General features: G+C 39.1%; 1 protein-coding gene across 1 annotated transcript in view; it reads left to right on the forward strand.

Moving 5' to 3' along the window:
• The first annotated feature begins 1,329 nt into the window (after window positions 1-1,329).
• Window positions 1,330-19,784, forward strand: part of Neil3 (nei like DNA glycosylase 3) — a 46,794-nt gene continuing 28,339 nt past the window's right edge. Inside the window, exons 1-2 of the mRNA XM_057752728.1 lie at window positions 1,330-1,513; window positions 14,732-14,856. Coding sequence (XP_057608711.1) covers window positions 1,358-1,513; window positions 14,732-14,856 — 281 coding nt within the window. The 5' untranslated portion in view covers window positions 1,330-1,357. The remainder of the gene's footprint in view (window positions 1,514-14,731; window positions 14,857-19,784) is intronic.

The following is a 19,784-nucleotide window of genomic DNA, read 5'->3' on the forward strand; positions in this document are numbered from 1 at the left end:
CTCTGATTAAATAAATAAATAAAATTAGATGAATAAAAAGTTAGAATTGCTCCGGAAAAGAAGACACAGAAAGTACAAAGTGTATTTTGGGAACAGAAAGCAGAACTGAATTCCTTCACTTTACAGTGTTTTCCCAGAACTGGAAATTATAAGGAATGTTTATAGCAAAGTGTCTCCACATAAATGAACCCTGTTGGAAGAGGATCTCCTGGCTACAATCAATCAAACTTACCTTGCAACCTTTAGAGAACTATGGAGCCAGAACCATCCAGCTAGACTGTGCCAACTTATGACTCACAAACTTTTAAATAAGAAATGATGTCATTCATTAGCTAACAGTAAACAATACAAAGGTGAAAAGTGAAAAGGCTATTTCAGACTTCTCCCGATCCACAGAGATCAGAACTGAATCTGAGTTAACCGTGGTTGAGACAGTCCTGAGTCCGATGTAGACAAGTGCAGCTACTCATCAGTAGGCACTAGAAAGTCACCACAAGCCTTCACATTTCTGTTTCCCCCTTAACTGCGGTACAGTGCTGGGCTTGTATGAAACCACAAACTGATGTCTTAGTGTGCTATATTTCAGTGCCAAACGGAGAAAGTTCTTTGTAACCTACAGACTTTGTGGAGCGACTAGAATCATATGTGCAGATTTGGTTCTTTGCTCAGCGCTGTGGGTGGTTTGAAAAACCGTGTATTCCCCTCAAATTTATAGAGAGTCCTTCTTCATAAAAAGGGGAAAAGGTCAAATTAACATTCACTCAGTACAAGTCAAAACAAAACGGATGTATGGTTTTGGGCTCAGCACGCTTAGTTATCTGAAAGTGACATAGTCTTTAATACAGACAGTATTGTTGGTTTCCTAAAACTGCTTCTCAGCTTTGTCCTGCCTCTCAGGTTAGAATAAGGCTTATCAAGTGTGGGTCTCCGTGGGTCTCCAGACTGTCTTCAATAACTTCTCATTTTAGGGCTGCTTTAGAGGTTGGTTTAGGAAAAGTGCATGGGCTAAGTAGCTGGATCAGAGTTTCTAAGTTTTCATCCCAATTCCCCACGTTCTTTCATTAACCTTGGTCTTTGGGCTCCTTTCACCACGCACTGGAGGACCTGTGTGACCTGCAGGGCGGGAAGTGCTGTGACCAGCAAGGTTTAGGAGGGAGTCGGCATTCCTGGGAGGGGCATGGACGCCGGTAGGTGGGGCTTGGTTTCCTGTGGGCGTGGTTTAGTGCTCTAGGCGGGGCCGGACGCGCGGGAGATTTGAACTTTCCTGGCGCCCAGTCTGTGATCCAGGAAGTGAAGTTGCTTGGTTGTTTTTCATTCGGGCCCTGTAATTATCAGGAGCTCAGGAAAGTCTGCAGAGATGGTGGAAGGGCCAGGCTGTACTCTGAATGGAGAGAAGATTCGGGCGCGAGTGCGACCAGGCCAAGCGGTGACCGGCTTGCGGGGACGAGCTCTGCAGAGCCTGGTGGGCGCTGCGCTGCTCCCCGGAGCCTCTCCAGCTGAGGTCTCTCCCCAGGTGAGTCAGTCCTGTGCCCCGTTTGGAATCTGCGGCGGGAAGTTGGAGCGACAGAAGAAACAACTTGTTTCTGGGACCCATGGTTTCTGCATCTACCCTGGTCCCCGTGTGCTAGGGCCTGTGTTTCCCAACATGTATCGTTAACTGGAAAGTGAATGAGTCCTAGCCAAAAGCTGACTAACAATGCCATGGAAGGCATTTTATTTGTTACGAGCCACTTCTGTAAGTCATTCCTCAAAAGGTGTCTTCTAATGTTTACCGTCTACTTTCACTGACAATATCATCGGATTTGTGCAACGTCTGGTGCCTTTCTTCACATTGTGAGACTGAACCTTTAACATAAAATTCTAGCCCCTTTGCTTGCCTAAAAACCTGCAGTTGATAAGTAATATATAATTCTAAAATTGCACATGGAAAATTTAGCACTAAATACTCACTCAGTTGAATATTGCCATCTAATGAAGGGGCAGTAAAACCTACTTCTGGTTTCCTTAAGTGAATTTAGGCCTTTTTAAAGTAAATTGTAGCACAGCTTCTTGCCACTCAGGCGTACACTGCAGATGGCTAGATAGTCATTCAGTAAGAACTAAGAACTATACTAAAAATATTCTGATTAAACTATCATGCTTTTAAAGCCCTTTCGATGGTTGGTTGATTGTGTTTCATGGATACTTGCAATGTTGTGCTGTGCTTCAATTTCTCTTGCAAAACCTTCTCATCACCTTTGGTCTAGGAAAGTTTTCTGCTATGAAATTGACATATGTTCCCAACTTGAAAGAAATGAGGAAAACATATTTTCAAGCTGAGAAAAAATGTTTTCGATCTTTCTAACAGTTGTGCTTCTGTTTATTTTGACTTGATATGTCAGTGAGTGCTCTCTACTTTTTTAAAATTATCATGTTTTTCAAAGTTATTTCAGAGTACTATGGAGATCCATGTTAATGGTTCCTCTAAAATATTAATGTTGATGAAGATCACTCATTCAGCAAAATTTTGAATATCCTTTAAGTACCAGAGTATGGGGAGGCGAAAGTAAGTTTGTTTTTATACTATAGTTGGGGAAATGCATTCAATAAGGGATAGCATAAAAATTTATGTTTACAAATTAACATCTACAAATTGATAGAACCACAGAGGAAGGCTGTGGTTCTCTGTTAGGACATTGGGAGACAAGAGAAGTGTCCCTTGGGGAGGTAACACAGCTGATATATGAAGAGGGAATAGGAGATATAGAGTTCTTGGAATGAAGGTGGGCCAATCTACAGAAAAATATCATTCAAGGGCCGGAAAGAAAAGCGTGTGTGTGTGTGTGTGTGTGTGTGTGTGTGTGTATGTAAAAGGGTGTGTAGTAGGAGGCTGCTTGTTTGTTTCCAGCTGCTCAAAATAATCACACAGAAACCATATTACTTGTGATATTGTTTGGCCAATAGCTTAATTATATTTCTGGCTAACTCATAAATCTTAATTTAATCCATTTCTATTAATCTGTGTATTGCTTAATTTAACCTATTTCTGTTAATCTGTGTATCGCCATGAGGCTATGGCTTACCAGGTAAAGTTCCATCATCTGTCTCTGACTGGACTACATGGCTTCTCTCTGTCTGACCCTGCCTTCTTTCTCCCAGCATTCAGTTTAGATTTCCCCACTAGCTCTACTCTTCCCTATCTGCCCAAGCCAGTTTCTTTATTCATTAACCAAAAAAAGCAATACATAGACAGAAGGACCTCCCATATTAAGGATGAGAAAGGAGGATGGCTTTATATTAAAGCTGATAGGCAGATTATAAAGACCTCCATATACCACATGTGGGACATGTATTTTTTGAGTTTAATTTTATTTTTTGTGTTTGCTTGTGTATGTGGTTGCATGTGTGTCAGAGCGTAAGATGGGACAGCTGGCAGGATTAGCTCTTTTTCTACCTAGTGTGGGTTCCAGGGACCAAACCAAACTGACATCTTCAGCCTTAGGTGCTGTACCATTTACCAGCTGCACCATTTCAGATGCTTCACATTAGGGACTTTTTCTTCCTTAGGCATCATGAGAAACCCTGCATTGTAGTTAAGATTTATTTACAGTTTGAATGGAACCCTGTATATTGAAGAAGAGAAAAAAAATGGAAGAAATCTCAAGTAGGCATTGCAACGGTCCAGGTGAGGACCTTGGGCTCAGCTGTTGATGGTAGAAATTAAGGGAAGAAAGCCAGTCGCTATTTCAGAAGCAGAGACTGTAGGACTTAGCAATGCTTCAGATATGCACATCCTCAGTGATACCATGCTCTATATCATCCAACAATAGTGTTTTGTGATGGACTCTGTGCTAGTTACTGGGAAAATAAAACCAAATAAGAGTCCTGTTGCAAGAAATCAAAATTATGTCTTAAATAATCATCTCATTGATATTTAGGCAAAATAGTATTAACAGTTTCTTTTAGGTTTATCTTGATTAACTGCAACAAAACATGGGGCATAGCTAGGCATGAGAAAGGATAATACCACAATAAAGATATACCCGTTGGTACAGAAAAGGAATATGGGGCCTCAAAGTGAGCTTAAATCAGTTAAACACTCTCACATGTAGTAAGGTGTTGCGCCAAGATTTGCTCTCCCTTCAGACTTCAAAACAAATACTTTTATGTATGTTACAGCAGATCAGTAATAAAATATTCAGTAATGGAGTGGTTAATGCATTGGTACACCTTAAGGCCCTGTACATGAGAGTGATTTCTTATTAAGTGAAGAAGTATGACCTTGGGTTTTGGCGGTGTCCTCCACCATTTAAATTTTGTTCACCTCAGTCAATTACCTGCTCTGATAATTCTCTTCATTGCTGTGTTCAGATGGCACCAAAGAGTGCATCTTGATAACCTAATATAAGTGCTTTATTAATGGTTGAGCAATGATTAGAGTCCCTTGGCAACAGTACTCACTGAGCTATAGTCCGCAAATAAATAGCCGTGCATTTAAAGCTATTATGGATAATGCCTTAATAGAAAGAAGAACTAATTATTGGAATAGAGCCTTGTGATTAGGATGAAGGATCTGCTTCTATCGACATTGGATTGAACATCAATATGAAATTAATAATGTGGCTTTCAGTAAAATTCTAAATACTCCCTTGTGGCTTCATTTTCTGGGCCTTTGATCTATAAAAGCATAGTAATAAACTTTGTAAATATCAACAGTCTTTTGCGTTTGAGAAGGATGTTGGATCTGTACTAAATTTTATTAAAATATGGACCATTGTCACAAACTTCTGGCACAATCATTATTGTAACAGATGACCCCCTGTTTCTTCGGCATATATGCCAAGTAGCTAAAGCTATTTAATGTTTCCACTGCTGGCTTGAAATGATTAGTTTTCTCAAAGCAGCATTTAAAAATAATTGCATACTGTATTCTTTACAGTACTATAAATATGAAAAAATAACAAAGGAGAGCTAAGGAAATATTAAGTGGCCATTTAGCATAAAAGATTCGAACTTCAGATAATCATTCCAAAAACCAAACATAAAACATCTTACCTCGGGAGCTACTGCCAGGGTGAACCACTTATTCTGTTTATCATATAGCATTTCTCTTTGTTCTGGTTACAGTCCATAGAAAACCCACTAATTCCCCTCCCGCTGTGACAACCCGTCCTTATTTTGAAGAACGCTCCCTGTAGAAGATCTTGGCATCTGCCAGTCATCCACACGCTGTATTACTCTTCTAAGTTGTGGCCCACTGTCTTGTCAGCTTAAATTCAGGCAACCGTGTAAGCACATTGCATGAAACTCTGCTGGAGCTTGTGGGACCTTATGGTAGGAAACAATATTGGAATGTAAATGAACACATCCAGCTAATGAGCTTTGAAGCGTCAATCCTCCAATTTTAATTGTTGGGTGGATATGGTATTTTAGTGAAATCAGTGTGTGATCTGCATGTGTTGTTAACTTCCTTTCACGAGAATAAAACTGTCTGTGCATAAGTATTTACCCCGATTAGAAACATGCACTGGTTATTCTGATGATTTCTTAAAATGTCATACATGTCTTTAATATGTTACCTACATGGAATCATCTGCATGATGCTTTAAAGCCTCATGAACAGGCTAGGCATTTAAATATGAGTTGAATGGATGGAGAAAAGCCAAGCTTTGAATAATGTAAAGAGGCTAAGTATGTTTTTAGGAGTCTGTCTGGAGTTTCTTATGACCATATGGACCTTTAGTTGTATGTGTCATTTGGAGATATGTATTAGTACATCAAAGTATAGATGCCCCAGAGTAAAAGTCTTCCCACATTCAAAGTAGAAAAAAAAACAAAGATGTTTTTTCTTGCCTTTTATTTGAAAGGATAAGCTAATCAAATATCCAAAAGGGTTTCCTATATATTTTATAGGATATGTATTATATACTTCTTGCATTTTAAATGGATACTGATAATGACTTCTCTGGAGACTCAAGGGCTTTATTATAGCACCCAGCATTTCACAGACTCAGGAAGGGAAGGGTAACAACGTAGATTCTATTTATTCTATAGATGATGGTGGCGAGTTGTCTATGGCCATTGTAGCTTTGATCCAACATTGTTTCAGATGCTGTAAAGAACATCTGGTCATCTTCACTTTTGCTACATCCCCATCTGGAGATGCTGGTCCTCACATCTGACTCTATTTGATCAAGGGCAAACCAGAGGACCTAAAAGCTCTTAGCTTTAGTAGTTAGCAAAATAAACATTTCTGTGATTGCTCCTCTTTTTCCTGGAGCACTGCTTTCCCAACAGACCCACTTATGGTAGAGTATGTGAGAACACCCTCTTCTTTTATGAAGAGGGTGTGATCCGTTGATATCATTAGGTGGGGTACAATGTGTGTAGCCTTCGCAAAAGTTCTCAAGGGTGTAGAACACGTTTTCATCTATGGACCTAAAGACATTATTTTAGATCTTGGGAATCATTTTGAAATTAGGGTTTTTGAGGGTTTGGATTGATAGGTAAGTGACCTATAATTTTAAAAAGTATATTACTGTGACTATGAGGGTGGATAGGACATTCTCTGCGACAACAATATACAACTGAATGAGAGTCAAAACATTTGTCTAAGAAAGTCTCATTTTTCTCTGAAAAGTTCATCTTCCTGGTTCACCCATGGATAGGCAAGATAAATGGTAATCAGCACAATAAATCATGTGCTGTCTCTGAAAATATATGTTGCTTTGAACATTTCATATTATTAAGCCACTTGAAAATGGGAAGGTGAACCCTACTCAATCATACTTAAAATTGTGGCAAAGGAGATTTTCATCTCTATTTCAGACAAAGAAAGAAAAAGGATCAAATGTTCAGATAACACAGTAACAGGATTATAAGGTCAACATGAGAAAGTCAATTACGTATTGGGCAATTGTGTGTAGTTATAGCAAAGATAATAGCTTTCTGGAAATTAATTTTTGAATTTGTCTGGGCAACAGAAGCTTGTAGAAAGAGGTGATAACCTTAGATTCCACAGCAGGACAACTGAATATCTTGTAAATATCTTAGGTTTATTGCAAGAGCCTTGCCCAGTCTTTACGCAGAAACTCACGAAATGAGATGGTATGGAAGAAGAAGCAGTGAAAAATATATGAAGGGGCTTGCGGGAGACAGTCAAGTAGAGTTGAAAATTTTATTTTGCCCCAAGTGTTCCGTAGAGTTGATTCTTTAAAAGTGACAGTGTCTTTGGGAATCAGATGTCTTGGGCAAAGCACCTGCATAATGGATAACCCAAATTTAAAAATGATCTTTACATGTCATTTTCCTCCAAAGATGAAATATCGGAGTGCACTTTTTAAAGCCGTGTTTGAATGCCAAATGAACCTGTGAAACAGGGGGAGGTACAGCAGGATGGGGTTCTTCTTGGGGGCTAAACATGAGTCAATCTGATTGGAAAAGATCACATAGAGGATAAAGTTCTCTAAGGGAAATTTGAAGGAGTAGTTTCAGAACTTTAACTTACGTGTAGCCTTTGATAATCTTCTGAGTTGTGTTTCTTCCACTGCAGATAATTAGAAAATAACAGACTGTTTTTTTCTTCTCTTTATTTTTTTTGTCAAGAAATTTTGGTAATAGTAATTATAAAAAAGGCATGGTGGTAAAGACATAGTCCTATATTTTAAATCCAGTCCTGATTTTAGGTGGGAAGGGGCAAAGGGTCTGTTTAATTCCCTGAATGTTACAAATATCCCCAGACACTGTAGATAGCCCTTGGGAATATTAGCTAAACAGAATCACTGTCCCCAGGGAACTTCTATAGATAGGGAGGAATACAAGTCACAGCCACATAATAGTTCAGTGTAATAAGGACCATGGCAGTGGAGACACAAACAATCTGCTAAGTGTGGCCAGCAGAAAGCCTCACGATTATTCAATTCCCCAGGTTGGCAACAGGGAAATGTGGGAGCCAGAGAGGTTTAGAAACTATATGTGTATGATATATATATATATATATATATATATATATATGATAGGATATGAATTATTCAATATATATATGATAGGATATGAATTATTCAATGTTTCCCTTTAATTCCTAAATACCTCATTAGGTTAAAAAAAACAAAAAGAGCCAATTCTTTAAAACATATTCAAGCTAAGGTCCCACAGTATCTGTGGCTGGATGACTTTCTGCCATGCTGAAGTCATTTGATCGTTTCAGGTCATTGTTTTTCCATAACTAAGTATTTTCTCCATCTCTGTTCATTCCTCTGCCTGCCCTTCTGCTACCACCTACATTATACTTTTGACATTCGTTGGGCCATAAACATTTTTTCAACATATTTAATTTCATAACTATTTCCAGTTTTTCCTTGATGTCATAATGTGTATTGTTTCTAGCTATGAAGAATAGCTGAAAATACCAGTAGGGCAAGTGAGACACATTTTACACCTTTAAGAATCTTGTTTGAGGCTCTCTGAGGCTCTCTCAGCCACGACAACATATTTCACTTTTCACTGACAGCTGTGTGAAGATATATAATGCTCTCATGCATTTTAAGCATATTGGCCTTTATATTTTTGAATTCCTCCTCCTAGGCACAATGGAATTGATTTGCAAGGGCATATGGTCTCCTCTGAGTTGTTAATAAGCAAGTGGTCCAGGAATCATAAAGGTTTGAAGGACAATCCATGAAGGTCTTGTTTTATAATACTAAAAGGATAAAATTTTCACATTTAGATATCTGTACAGTTTCTGATAGTTAGCAGTAGATGTACTAATGAATGCTTATGACCACCCTTGATTGATTACACTCTGTGTGTGTGTTTATATGTATGGGTATGTAGGCCAATAAAAATTTGTTGAATCAACCAGAGTGTGGTGTTTTAGGTGTTCTTCATAGACTGTACATGAAACCATATTCTCTACCTTTTATGTTCTATATAGTCAGTAAGGATATGGTTAGAAATTACCTGAGAAAAATCCAGAAGATGTTTTGGATCTCTCCCTAACAAGTACCATAGCCCTGGGTGTTTCAATAGCCAAAAGTTTAGAATTCCCTTAAGATTCATATTTTTTGTTTTCTTTCCTTTTCTTTTCTATAGGATGCTTCTGAGATATATGTCTGAGTATAGTAGTTTATCTTTGAACGGTACCAAAAATTAGATGTGAATTTTACTTGTAAATATTTCAGTTCTCCAGTTATAACAATAAATAGTGGTACATTTGCTCCTGAATTAAACTTCAGTGTTCTGACGGTGGAACAGTTGTCCTTATAGAGGACAAAATATCTGTCACATATAGGCCAGGTTTTTAGAATTTATATGATTAAAAAATACCAGGAGAGTTATGATGTAGGTAAGCACAGGATTAACTAGGTAAGCGATCAAGAGCATTTTCTTTCAGTGAGATGAGGACTATTCCATTAATGAGATTTAGTTGGGCTAACTAGGTGTGCCTAGTTCTGTGCTATCAAATGTGATTTCAAGACCATCTTTTTCATAGATGTCTTTTGACAGATTTCAAATGAGTGGATGGACCTGGTGATACCATTTGTGTTTGGACATTGGCTTCAACCTGAGAATGATAAGATAGACTAATGTTCTTACGTGCTACACACAGTGTTTGAGGATCCAGGTCCCTGGGGGCTATATTGCTCTTAGTTTCCTGATTTATTCAGAAAACTTATCAATCAGTAGATAAATACCACATGTATGACTCCATACCGACTCCCCTTTATACCTGTGTTGTCTGTCCTCTGTCCTGATATTAAATTCTGTGCCTCCATCAAAACCAGCACATTGTGTGTGCTTTAGCCTTCCCATCTTGCTTCCTAAGGGTGGTGCAGCAGGTGCTGTGTTGTGTGATTGCTTTCCGTGCCTGATTCTTTCCCATTGATACGCAAACGCGGATCATCTCAAAACGAACAAAATTTGCTTTTCTCCACTTCCTCTCATCTCCCGCCTTTGTGCATTCGTTCTGCCTCCCTGCTCTGGTTCCTGCTCTCTGTTTCGCGGGCCTTGTGCTCTTATCAGGTGTTTCCCGTTCTCACACCTCTAAATCTCTTTCTATGAATTACTCCTATATGGCTGAGTTCAGGGGCCCAGCTCAGACTTTGTCTTGCTTTGCCAGCACCCGCTGACACGTCCTCTTCCTTGAAACGTTTTCCATGCGCATGTCTCTGCCTCCCACGTGCTTGGGTTAAAGACATGAGCCTCCACAGCACCAGACACCTCAACTTTCACATGTATCCCACCAAACCCACTTTTTCTGTCCTGTATATTTTCCTCGGGTCTCTCTGTGACGTCTCTCTTGTGGTTCGTGCTCCAAACTAATCATCTCAGCTCTCCATCTCTCCTGCTCTTCATTCAGTTCATCTGCAAATACTTTGTTTGACTTTCAAAACGTGTCTTAAGAATTTGGCCATTTCTGATCTATTGGGAGCTCACCAAGGCCAGCTGGACTGTGACTGAAAAAGCATGGGATAAAACCGGACTCTCTGAACATGGTGGACAATGAGAGCTGACGAGAGGCCAAGGACAATGGCACGGGGTTTTGATCCTACTTCATGTTCTGGCTTTGTGGGAGCCTAGACAGTTTGGATGTTCACCTTCCTAGACCTGGATGGAGGGGGGAGGACCTTGGACTTTCCACAGGGCAGGGAACCCTGACTGCTCTTGGGACTGGAGAGGGAGGAGAAGAGGAGTGGGGGGAGGGGGAGAGGGGCGGGAGGAGGGGGAGGGAAATGGGACGTGGGGAGGAAGCGAAAATTTTTTTTTTCAATAAAAAAAGAGAAAATTAAGGAAGCCAAAGAAAAACACTATAAACAGATTACCAAGAGATATGTGTGATGTGGGAAGGTCATTTGTCAATCTGTTGTTTCATTGGTTAATCAATAAAGAAAACTGCTTGGCCTGATAGGTCAGAAAATTAGGTAGGTGGAGTAGACAGAACAGAATGCTGGGAAGAAGGGAAGTGAGCCAGATACCATGCTTCTCCTCTCCAGGGCAGACGCAATGAAGCTCCAGCCCAAGATGGACGTACACTAGAATCTTCCTGGTAAGACACCACCTCGTGGTGCTACACAGATTATTAGATATGGGTTAAAGCAAAATATGAGAGTTAGCCAGTAAGAGGCTAGAGCTAATGGGCTAAGCAGTGTTTAAAAGAAAAGAAAAAAAAAAGAATTTGGCCATTTTCAGGATGCTGGACCTCACTGATCCAGATCCTTACGCTCCTTAGCTGGATCTTTGCACTTGTCTCAAGGAATATTCAGATTCTAACCTTCAACTCCTTCAGCCAAATCCAGCAGCCACTGATTTCATTTGAAATACTAATGTAGATCATATTTTTGCTTCACTCCATTAAGAAGAAAAAGCCACTCCACGAATTGGACCTTGAACCACACAATCAGATTCCTTGTATATGTCAAATCTCACTTATCTTATCCCACGAGTTCTCTCTGCAGTGGCCACCCTGGCCTGTGACACAAGAGAGGCATTGATTGCACTCTTATTCCTTTTACCAAAGCCATGGCTCACTCCCTTATATCCTTTACAACTTGGGCAAATGCCAGTTCCCCTTTGGAATTATTTAAAATTGCAGCTGGCTGCACCCTCCTTGCAACCTTGATCTCTTCATCTCTATTTTTTTTTCAAATATCCTAAGAAACCATTCTCATACTCCTCCCCCTGTCCTTTCCCTGCTAGAGGATGGACACCACAATGATGGAGGAATTTAGTTTGTTCTACTTATTGATACCTGCCCAACTTCTAGAACACAGTCTGAAATATACAGGGAAGTCAACAAACTTTTCTGAAAGGAACTAATCCAATTAAACAGTCACAAATCAGCCATGTGTAATGGAAAGAGTTGTCTTTCGAGATGTCATGTGCCACTTTGGATGTCAGCTGTAGACAAAGCGAAGAGAATAACATGAAGTGTCATAATGGTTGGCATCTACAGTTTTTATGTAAGTGATGTAAGTTCTTGTCAAAGCTGTTAATTTAGCAATTTGAGGAAGCTTCACATGAGATAATTAAAACTCATTTACTACTTTATTCGTATTGTGACAGCCTCCGAGTCCTTGCCAAGAGCCATTATAAAGCATGGTGAAGTTAGAACTGGGTGAAGGAAAGAAAGAAAAACATCTGGGCAGGGAATAAGTGGGTAGAAAGAACCGTCCAGATATATGAGCTCTCATGTAGGGAAAGGACATAGTGTTAGGACTCTAAGGGGAAAAACATCAATGTGGCAGCTAACAAAAGCATATGTCATTGACCGGATGTTGGGCAGATGTTAAGTTTGTTCTTTAACTTGTAAAAACATTGGGCCAAATGAGCTATTTCCTTTTGAACCAAGAACCTGGGAAACATGGTAGGCTCAAGTGTGTGTGGTGTTAAACGTTAAACGGGATACAATTGATCACTGGCTGTCTGCTGGAAGCCCGAGAACATTTCACAGAGTATGAATGGTTAAAACCAGATACAAATGAAGAATTTACAGGGCAGAAGAAGAGATAGTTGTCATTGGAATGGCGAAGAAACAAGGTTCTGAGACATTAATGTGAAAGTGAAAATTTAAAATGACAGTAGGACTTTACATCTCGGATCGCAAAAGTGTGACCTAACCTTACTTAGACAAAAGTTACTCATAAAAGATCTATGTCTGCTCTGTATTCCATCATCTTAAAAGTGTCCTGGCTAGTTTAAAGGCCATTGTACATAATAATTGGTTGCCATGGAAACCTACCTTGAAATCTGCTGTTGTAGTCTATCCTTGGCTTGAAGTGTATATAAGTGGCTTAGAGACTGCAGGAGACAGAAAAGCAAGACTCTTGCTGTCAGTCAATCCAGGACAGTCACATATTCATTTACAAAAACAAAGCAGATTGGAATGCGTGTTTTCCCCTCCCTGAGTACTCTAGCCTGCCTTGTTAGAACTTGTTAATCATACAGAGGTCTTTGAGTTCATTTGTGGAAGAGAAAAGAATCAGAAGCTGAAGTTCTAAGGACATGGTAACATCTGGACTGGTAATTCTGATGCCAGAATCTCCCAGGTTCTTCCTGATTTTTTTTGCAGAACTAGAAGGCTTTTATAATTTTAACCATTATTTGTATGTGTTTATCAGTTGTTCTGAGCCTGTAACTAATACCTCACAAACTGAGCATCCCACCAAGTGCCTGTAATCCATCCAGGAGGGCTTAAAGACAGGACAGTCACTGGGGTTTGCTAAATTTCTGCCTCCCTGAGAAAACAGGACCCCATATGGTAAAAGACAGAGTGAACTGAGGGAGACCCAAGGCCCTCTTCTGACCCCAGTGGGTATGTATGCAGCTCTGAAACACACAAAAATAAACATAAATAGAATTTTAAAAAATGTTGTGCATAGATTGGGGCTAAAGAGAAGTCCTCACAGCAAAGAGCACTTGCTACTCTTACAGAGACCTTGCTGCTCTTACTGGTTCCCAGTATCTACACTGGGTACCTCATAAATGCATGTAATTCTAGTTCTAAGGGGATCAACAACTTTGTCTGTCCTTAACCTGTACCTCTGCACACACATTAAAACACACTAAAAGTATTTTTTAAATCCTTTAAAAATATGTGGTTATCATTTGTGCCTATTTTATCTTATGTAAAGATGCATTTATTTTTATTTTATATGTATGAATGTCTTACTTGCATTATGCATGTGCACCACCTCTATGCCTAACACCTGTAGAGACCAGAGAAAAAGCATAGGGTCCTCTAGAATTGGACTGAGTTATGAGTATATGTTTAATAGTTTTATTAAATTTTGTGTGTTCACTAAATGATGCCTATGAAACATACCTAGATGATAAAGTATGATATGAGGAGCACTAGTATACATACTGCTGAGCTTAAGAAAACAAACGTTACCAATATCTAAACTAAATCCCATTCCTTATCTTCCCCCATGAAAAAACCTATATTTTGTGTTTATGTTTTGCATTAGTTTATATTCATGATTACATGAATTGTAATCCTAACTATATTGTTTGGTTTTGGAAGGCTGATGGGAAGTGAATTTCCTTTTCTTTGGGTTGACATTATGGTTGACGTATGGTGGAGCATATCATGTGTTAGATCTCCCACTCTGGATGCCAGGCTTTAATTTGTAACATCCACAGACCATGGGAAGGGGAAGTCTCATTCCTTAGCTCTCTTAAGGGGCCTTATGCTACAGGTTAGCTCAGGGTTTTGCTGGTTCTCTCCACGTGGATCTTTGGGTGGATTTTTGGTGTGGATTTTTGACTTAACTATATTTTCCTAAAATTTCACCAGTACAGTTAAAATCTATATTTTCATATTTCATTCATTACTTTTAGCAGTCCAATTGGAATACCCCTTCAAGGATCTTGATTGTATATAGTTTTGAAAGCAAAAAACTTTGTTAGGTCTCCAACATTCCCATAACTTCACTGTAATTTCTTGTGCGTACACACGCACACACACACAAATACACACATACACACTATGGTCTTGGGAAAAGGTCATTTTAATTGTTTACACTGACTTTTATTTTTCAATTAAAAAATTGGCTGTTGTCTTTTCGAGTCACTGCATAGTAATTGGACAAAATGCAAGTGTATAGATGATTCCATTATTTGGCTTCACAGAGGTTGCTTTTCTTTTAGGAATGAACCTGGTCATGGGATAATAGGAGTGGATTTAAGAATTGCATTATAATTGTATTTAGAGTTTGCATGTGTGTGTGTTACATATGTATGTATTTTCTACTAGGCTGCCACAATGAATACTCAGGATTCTGGCTGGAAATTCTTGAGACTGTTTAATGGACATGTTTACAGTGGTGTGGAAACCTTGGGGAAGGAGCTGTTTATGTACTTTGGCCCAGTAGCCTTACGGTAAGACAAACCTGTACAATACATCATCATGCTCCGTGTGTGAATGTATGGGGAAGCCTTTGCTTGCAGCTGGCCAGGTTTTACACTTAGTCCTGTAGAAAGTGGTCCAGATATAAGAGAGCTCCAATGTGAGAGGCCGTGATTCTACTGTGGAAAGAAAGAAGCGCAAGAGGAATGCCTTGTGAAGTCATCATTACTTGGAGTTCAATAATTTGTCTTTTCTTAGGAAGAAAACATGGATGGGCTAGGTGGGCTTCTCTAGTACACCAGAGCCACGCCTCTGTTTTGATTTTCAGCACATGTTAGTTATGTTTGGTGACATGGGTTACTTTATATTTGTGACAGACGCTAGTTTGGTTTACGTGCATTGCTCGATTTCTTCTTTATTTCTCCTAAGCTCTGAAGGGAATTTGGGAATTGAAAGAATTCATAAACTTTCCCACAGACCGACTGAAGTTCTTGTGGGAATATATGGATAGTATATTAGCAAAGAAGGCCTTGATAGACTTGCTGACAATTAGATTCTCATGACCACCTATTTGGCTTGGAGGTAAATGAGACAGGCTTGTGAGTTGGCAAGTCTGTCATGTCGTCGTGAGGCTTTAGAGGTCAGCCTCAGGTTTGACAATCTGTGACTATGGATTTATTTCCTGGAACTCTCTCTCTCTTTTTTTTTTTTCTTCGGTGTTTAGACATTGATTAGCTACCACCTGAAAAGCTGAAAAGCAAAAGAACTGTTCCTGGATCCCATGCTTCTAACAAAAGGTGAATAACACTCAGGGAGGCCGAGAGACATGGCTCTCTGATTGTTATTTATTGTGTCTCATCTACTGCATAGTTGGAGTACTTCGTGTTCCTGTAATTGCTTCCCCTGTGAGGTGTTCTCTTAGTTGTCAGCAGCTTCTGTCCTTGGGCAACATTGTCACCTCATGGTTTTCCTTAGTCTGGAATTGATAACATCGGCATATGTCTGCTGGTTCATGCAGTAATGATATATTGCCAGTTCCATTATTACTTCAGTAGATTGATGTGATGGAAAACACTCAGCTCTGGACAGGGCCATACGCAAGGGGATCCATGGGTGATAGTCGAAAACATTGATATGTTATTGATTCTTGGTTGTAGGTGGAGATTTATATTAGTGGGGGGAAAGGGAGGCTTTTTATCAGATGTTCCCCACCAGACTGATAAGGAGGGAATCATTTCTCGGTGAAGAGCTGTCAGGAAGTGTTCCATGAAGTTCTAAACAAGGGCACTCACATCTTCAAGCTAGGTGAATAAGTGAATAAGTAGCATCCCTGGAGAGTACCTCTCTCAATATATGGGTGGGAAAAAATTCACTGCCTTGCTTACATTGAATTTCCTGCGGCCCTAATGACTGTTCTATGTAACAATTCAAGGTCGCTGGCAGATGTTGGAAGATGAACTTAGCAATCAAAATTCAACTGCATCCCATATTACAATATGACTTTAATATTTTTATTTTTTATTTTTTTTAAAAAAATGTACTCCTAACCTATGCTTCTTAAGGAATAAATGGCTCCAACAAAGAGAGACTGCACTTGTGTGGAACGGCAGGTCTCTGCATTGTAGTCTTCAGTTTTGACTTCCTTTCTGTTGTAGGAGGTCCTTCTGTTTGTGTGTTGCTTTTATTGGTTAATTAATAAAGAAACTGCTTGGCCTGATAGGGCAGAACTTAGGTAGGCAGAGAAGACAGAACTGAATTCTGGGAGGAAGAAAGCAGAGTCAGAGAGCTGCCATGGAAACACCAGGTCAGACATGCTGAATCTTTCCTGGTAAGCCATGACCTCGTGGTGACATACAGATTATTCAAAATGGGTTAAATCAAGATGTGAGAGTTAGCCAATAAGAGGCTAGAGATAATGGGCCAAGCAGTAATTTAATTAATCAAATTCTGTGTGGTTATTTCGGGTGTAAGCTAGCCGGATGGCCGGGAGGAACAAAGGACCCACTCTCCATACAACACCTTTCTAACCACAGTGCTTGTCTGTGTCTCAGAGAGTATACAGCAGGAAACATGCTTAGATTTCCTTCAGTTCTCCAAACACCAAGGTTGGCATAGTCAAAATTCCCTTTGAATTTTAGTCAGAATGCATATTCATTCACAGGGAAATTATGAATCTTCGGGGATTCATGTGTTTATAAAAGTAGAATATACTATAGGAGAATAATTCTATGGTCCAGTCTAACAGAGCTAGCTGTGTAAAGAGCTCCACTTAAGAAGAATTCAAATTAGAGAGGGGAATATTTCTGTTAGTAAATGCTTTATCCAAGGGATCTTAATCGTACTGTGGAATACTAACCAGTATTATACAGACTAACTTTAACCATCAAAATGGATGTAACTGTTCCATTTCTAAGCACTTGGCTCTTTCTAGTTTCTGATTTATATGATTCTTACTGACTGTGATTTGTAAACCTATTCAGAGACTAGAAAGTGTATTTATAATATTTGATAAATTTTTACCATTGAACTTTCATAATAAGTTTTGTAGTTTAAGTGCTATGAACCTTCCATTGATATACATTAGATAATGCAACCACTCTTCCTAGTTTACTAATCTGTCTTTGTGGGATCTTTAAACTAGTTATAAAAGAGTTATATTTTCAGATAATTTTTTGTATTCCATCACAAAACATGAAGGATAAAATTTAAGTATGATATGAATTCTAAGTTAAACCATATATGTCAGAATCATAGTACTCATATTCACACACATATGGATGTTCTTCCTGCATGTATGTATGCTTACCATTTGTATGCATGCCCTGTGGGACAGTAGAGGACATTCAAGTTCCCTGGGATGGAAGTTATAGATGACTGTGAGCTACCATATGCTGGGAGCTGAACCCAAGTCCTCTTAAAAGCTGAGCCATCTCTCCAGCCCTTGGATTATACTTCTTTGTAAGTGTGTATGCATGTGTGTGTTTGCAACACGTGTATGTGACTATGGAGTGTGCCCATGTGAGCATTTGAGGTTATTTATAATATTTTTCCCCTGTTTTTATCCAATTATCCTGTCAGTTTTATTGTGGCAGTTACCTTTTTTTCTAGTAAATTTCTTTGCAAAGTTATTGAGAAATAGTTGACCTCATCTGTATTTCTGAGATCACCATCATCTTTAATGGATCCAGGCATCCATTTTAATTAATAACATAGACTTTTAAAGTAAGTTTAAATATGATAAATGAGTTATCTTGCTTTATTCGTTTTTTAATGTCTTTATTTGCTCTTTAAGAATTTCAATATATTTTTATTGTATTCTCTTCCCCTAACTCCTTCCAGATCCTCCCATCCTCTCTACCCAGCGAATTTCATATTCTTTTTCTCTTTAAACAAACAAAAATGGAATTTGATTTGTGCTACCCACTCCTGCTCATAGGGCCTGCGCTGAAGTCTGTTTGGTATGTCCAGTGATATTTCATTGAAGAACTCTCCCAGAAGCTATCAACTGTGAATAGCTTCTTGGCTAGGGGTATGACTTTCTCCTCTTGATGCTGGAATTTTGTCTGCTTTGAGCTTGTGCAGGTCTTCTGCATGCTCTCACAGTCTCTGTGAGTTCGTATGTGCACCTGCCCTGTTGTGTATCGAAAACACTGTTTCCTGGAAAGTCATCCACCACTTCTGGTTCTTACAGTCTTTCTTTCTGCTCCCCACCTCCTGACCCCGCCATGCCTTCATATAGGTCTCTGAGCCAAGGTGTGATAAAGGCATCCTTTATAGGGCTCTAAAGTCTCTTAATTTCTGCTGTTGTCTAATTCTGGGTCTCTGTATTAATAACCATCTACAAGAAGTGGAATACTAAACAGTATTATACAGACTAACTTTAACCATCAAAATGGATGCAACTGTTCCATTTCTAAGCACTTGGCTCTTTCTAATTTCTGATTTATATGACTCTTACTGACTGTGATTTGTAAACCTATTCAGAGACTAGAAAGTGTATTTATAGTAGTTGATTGATTTTTGATATTGGATTTTCACAATAAGAAGATGATTAGGATTGAATGACACACTCATGTATGGGTATAACAGTATGTCATCAGGAGGCATTTTATTGCTATGTTCATTGAGCAAAATAGTAGTTAGTAGGTTTCCTCTAGGGCCCATGACCTATTTAGTCTCAGGTTCTTGGCTTCTTTAACAATGTCAGGTATGGGTTCTGTCTCATAGAGTGGGACTTAAATACGTTTTTGAAAAAGTGTCTGTTTGCTCCCATAATATTTCTGCCACTATTGCACCAGAGAACATATCTATTGCACTGATTGTTTTTGTAGCTCACAAGGTACATAACTGGGTGAGATTCATGATTACTTTTCTTCTCCAGTGGTGTACATTAAAGCTTCCCATACTAAGAACTCTAGCCAATAGGGATGAAGCCTCCAGTTGACTACCAGCTGGTTCTGTCCATGTTCTATGCCTTAAGGGGTATAGCAACAGGGTCTTACTGTCAAGTTTGGTGATAAAACAGTTATGGTTGCGGGGGGCGGGGGTCTATGGGACCAGTTTTCCCAGTGACTCAAAAAGATGTAATCCATCCCTGGTACTGGTGGTTTTATTTGGTATCATATGATGTATAGTTTGAGTATTGTCTCCTCTATAATATGGTAGCTCTGTATTAAACTTCTATATGTGACATTAGCTCAACTTCCTTGTTATAACTTATCTCTTGCAGTTCATATACATGGTGAATTATTTAGATTTAATTTTGAGTGATTCTTGTATTCTTACCATACCCTCTACTTTGTTATGATGAGTTATCCTTTCTGCATCTGTCTAGATAAGTCTTTTACTGAGAATGTTTTTGTTTTTATGCAAGATGTTGTCCTAAAGTTGTATGTTCTTATATACTTTACTGATTATTTGTGACCTTATGGTAATACTGTCTTACAACAATGAACTGTTA

Source organism: Chionomys nivalis, chromosome 20 (genome assembly GCF_950005125.1).
Source record: "Chionomys nivalis chromosome 20, mChiNiv1.1, whole genome shotgun sequence".
NCBI classification, from domain to species: Eukaryota; Metazoa; Chordata; class Mammalia; order Rodentia; family Cricetidae; genus Chionomys; species Chionomys nivalis.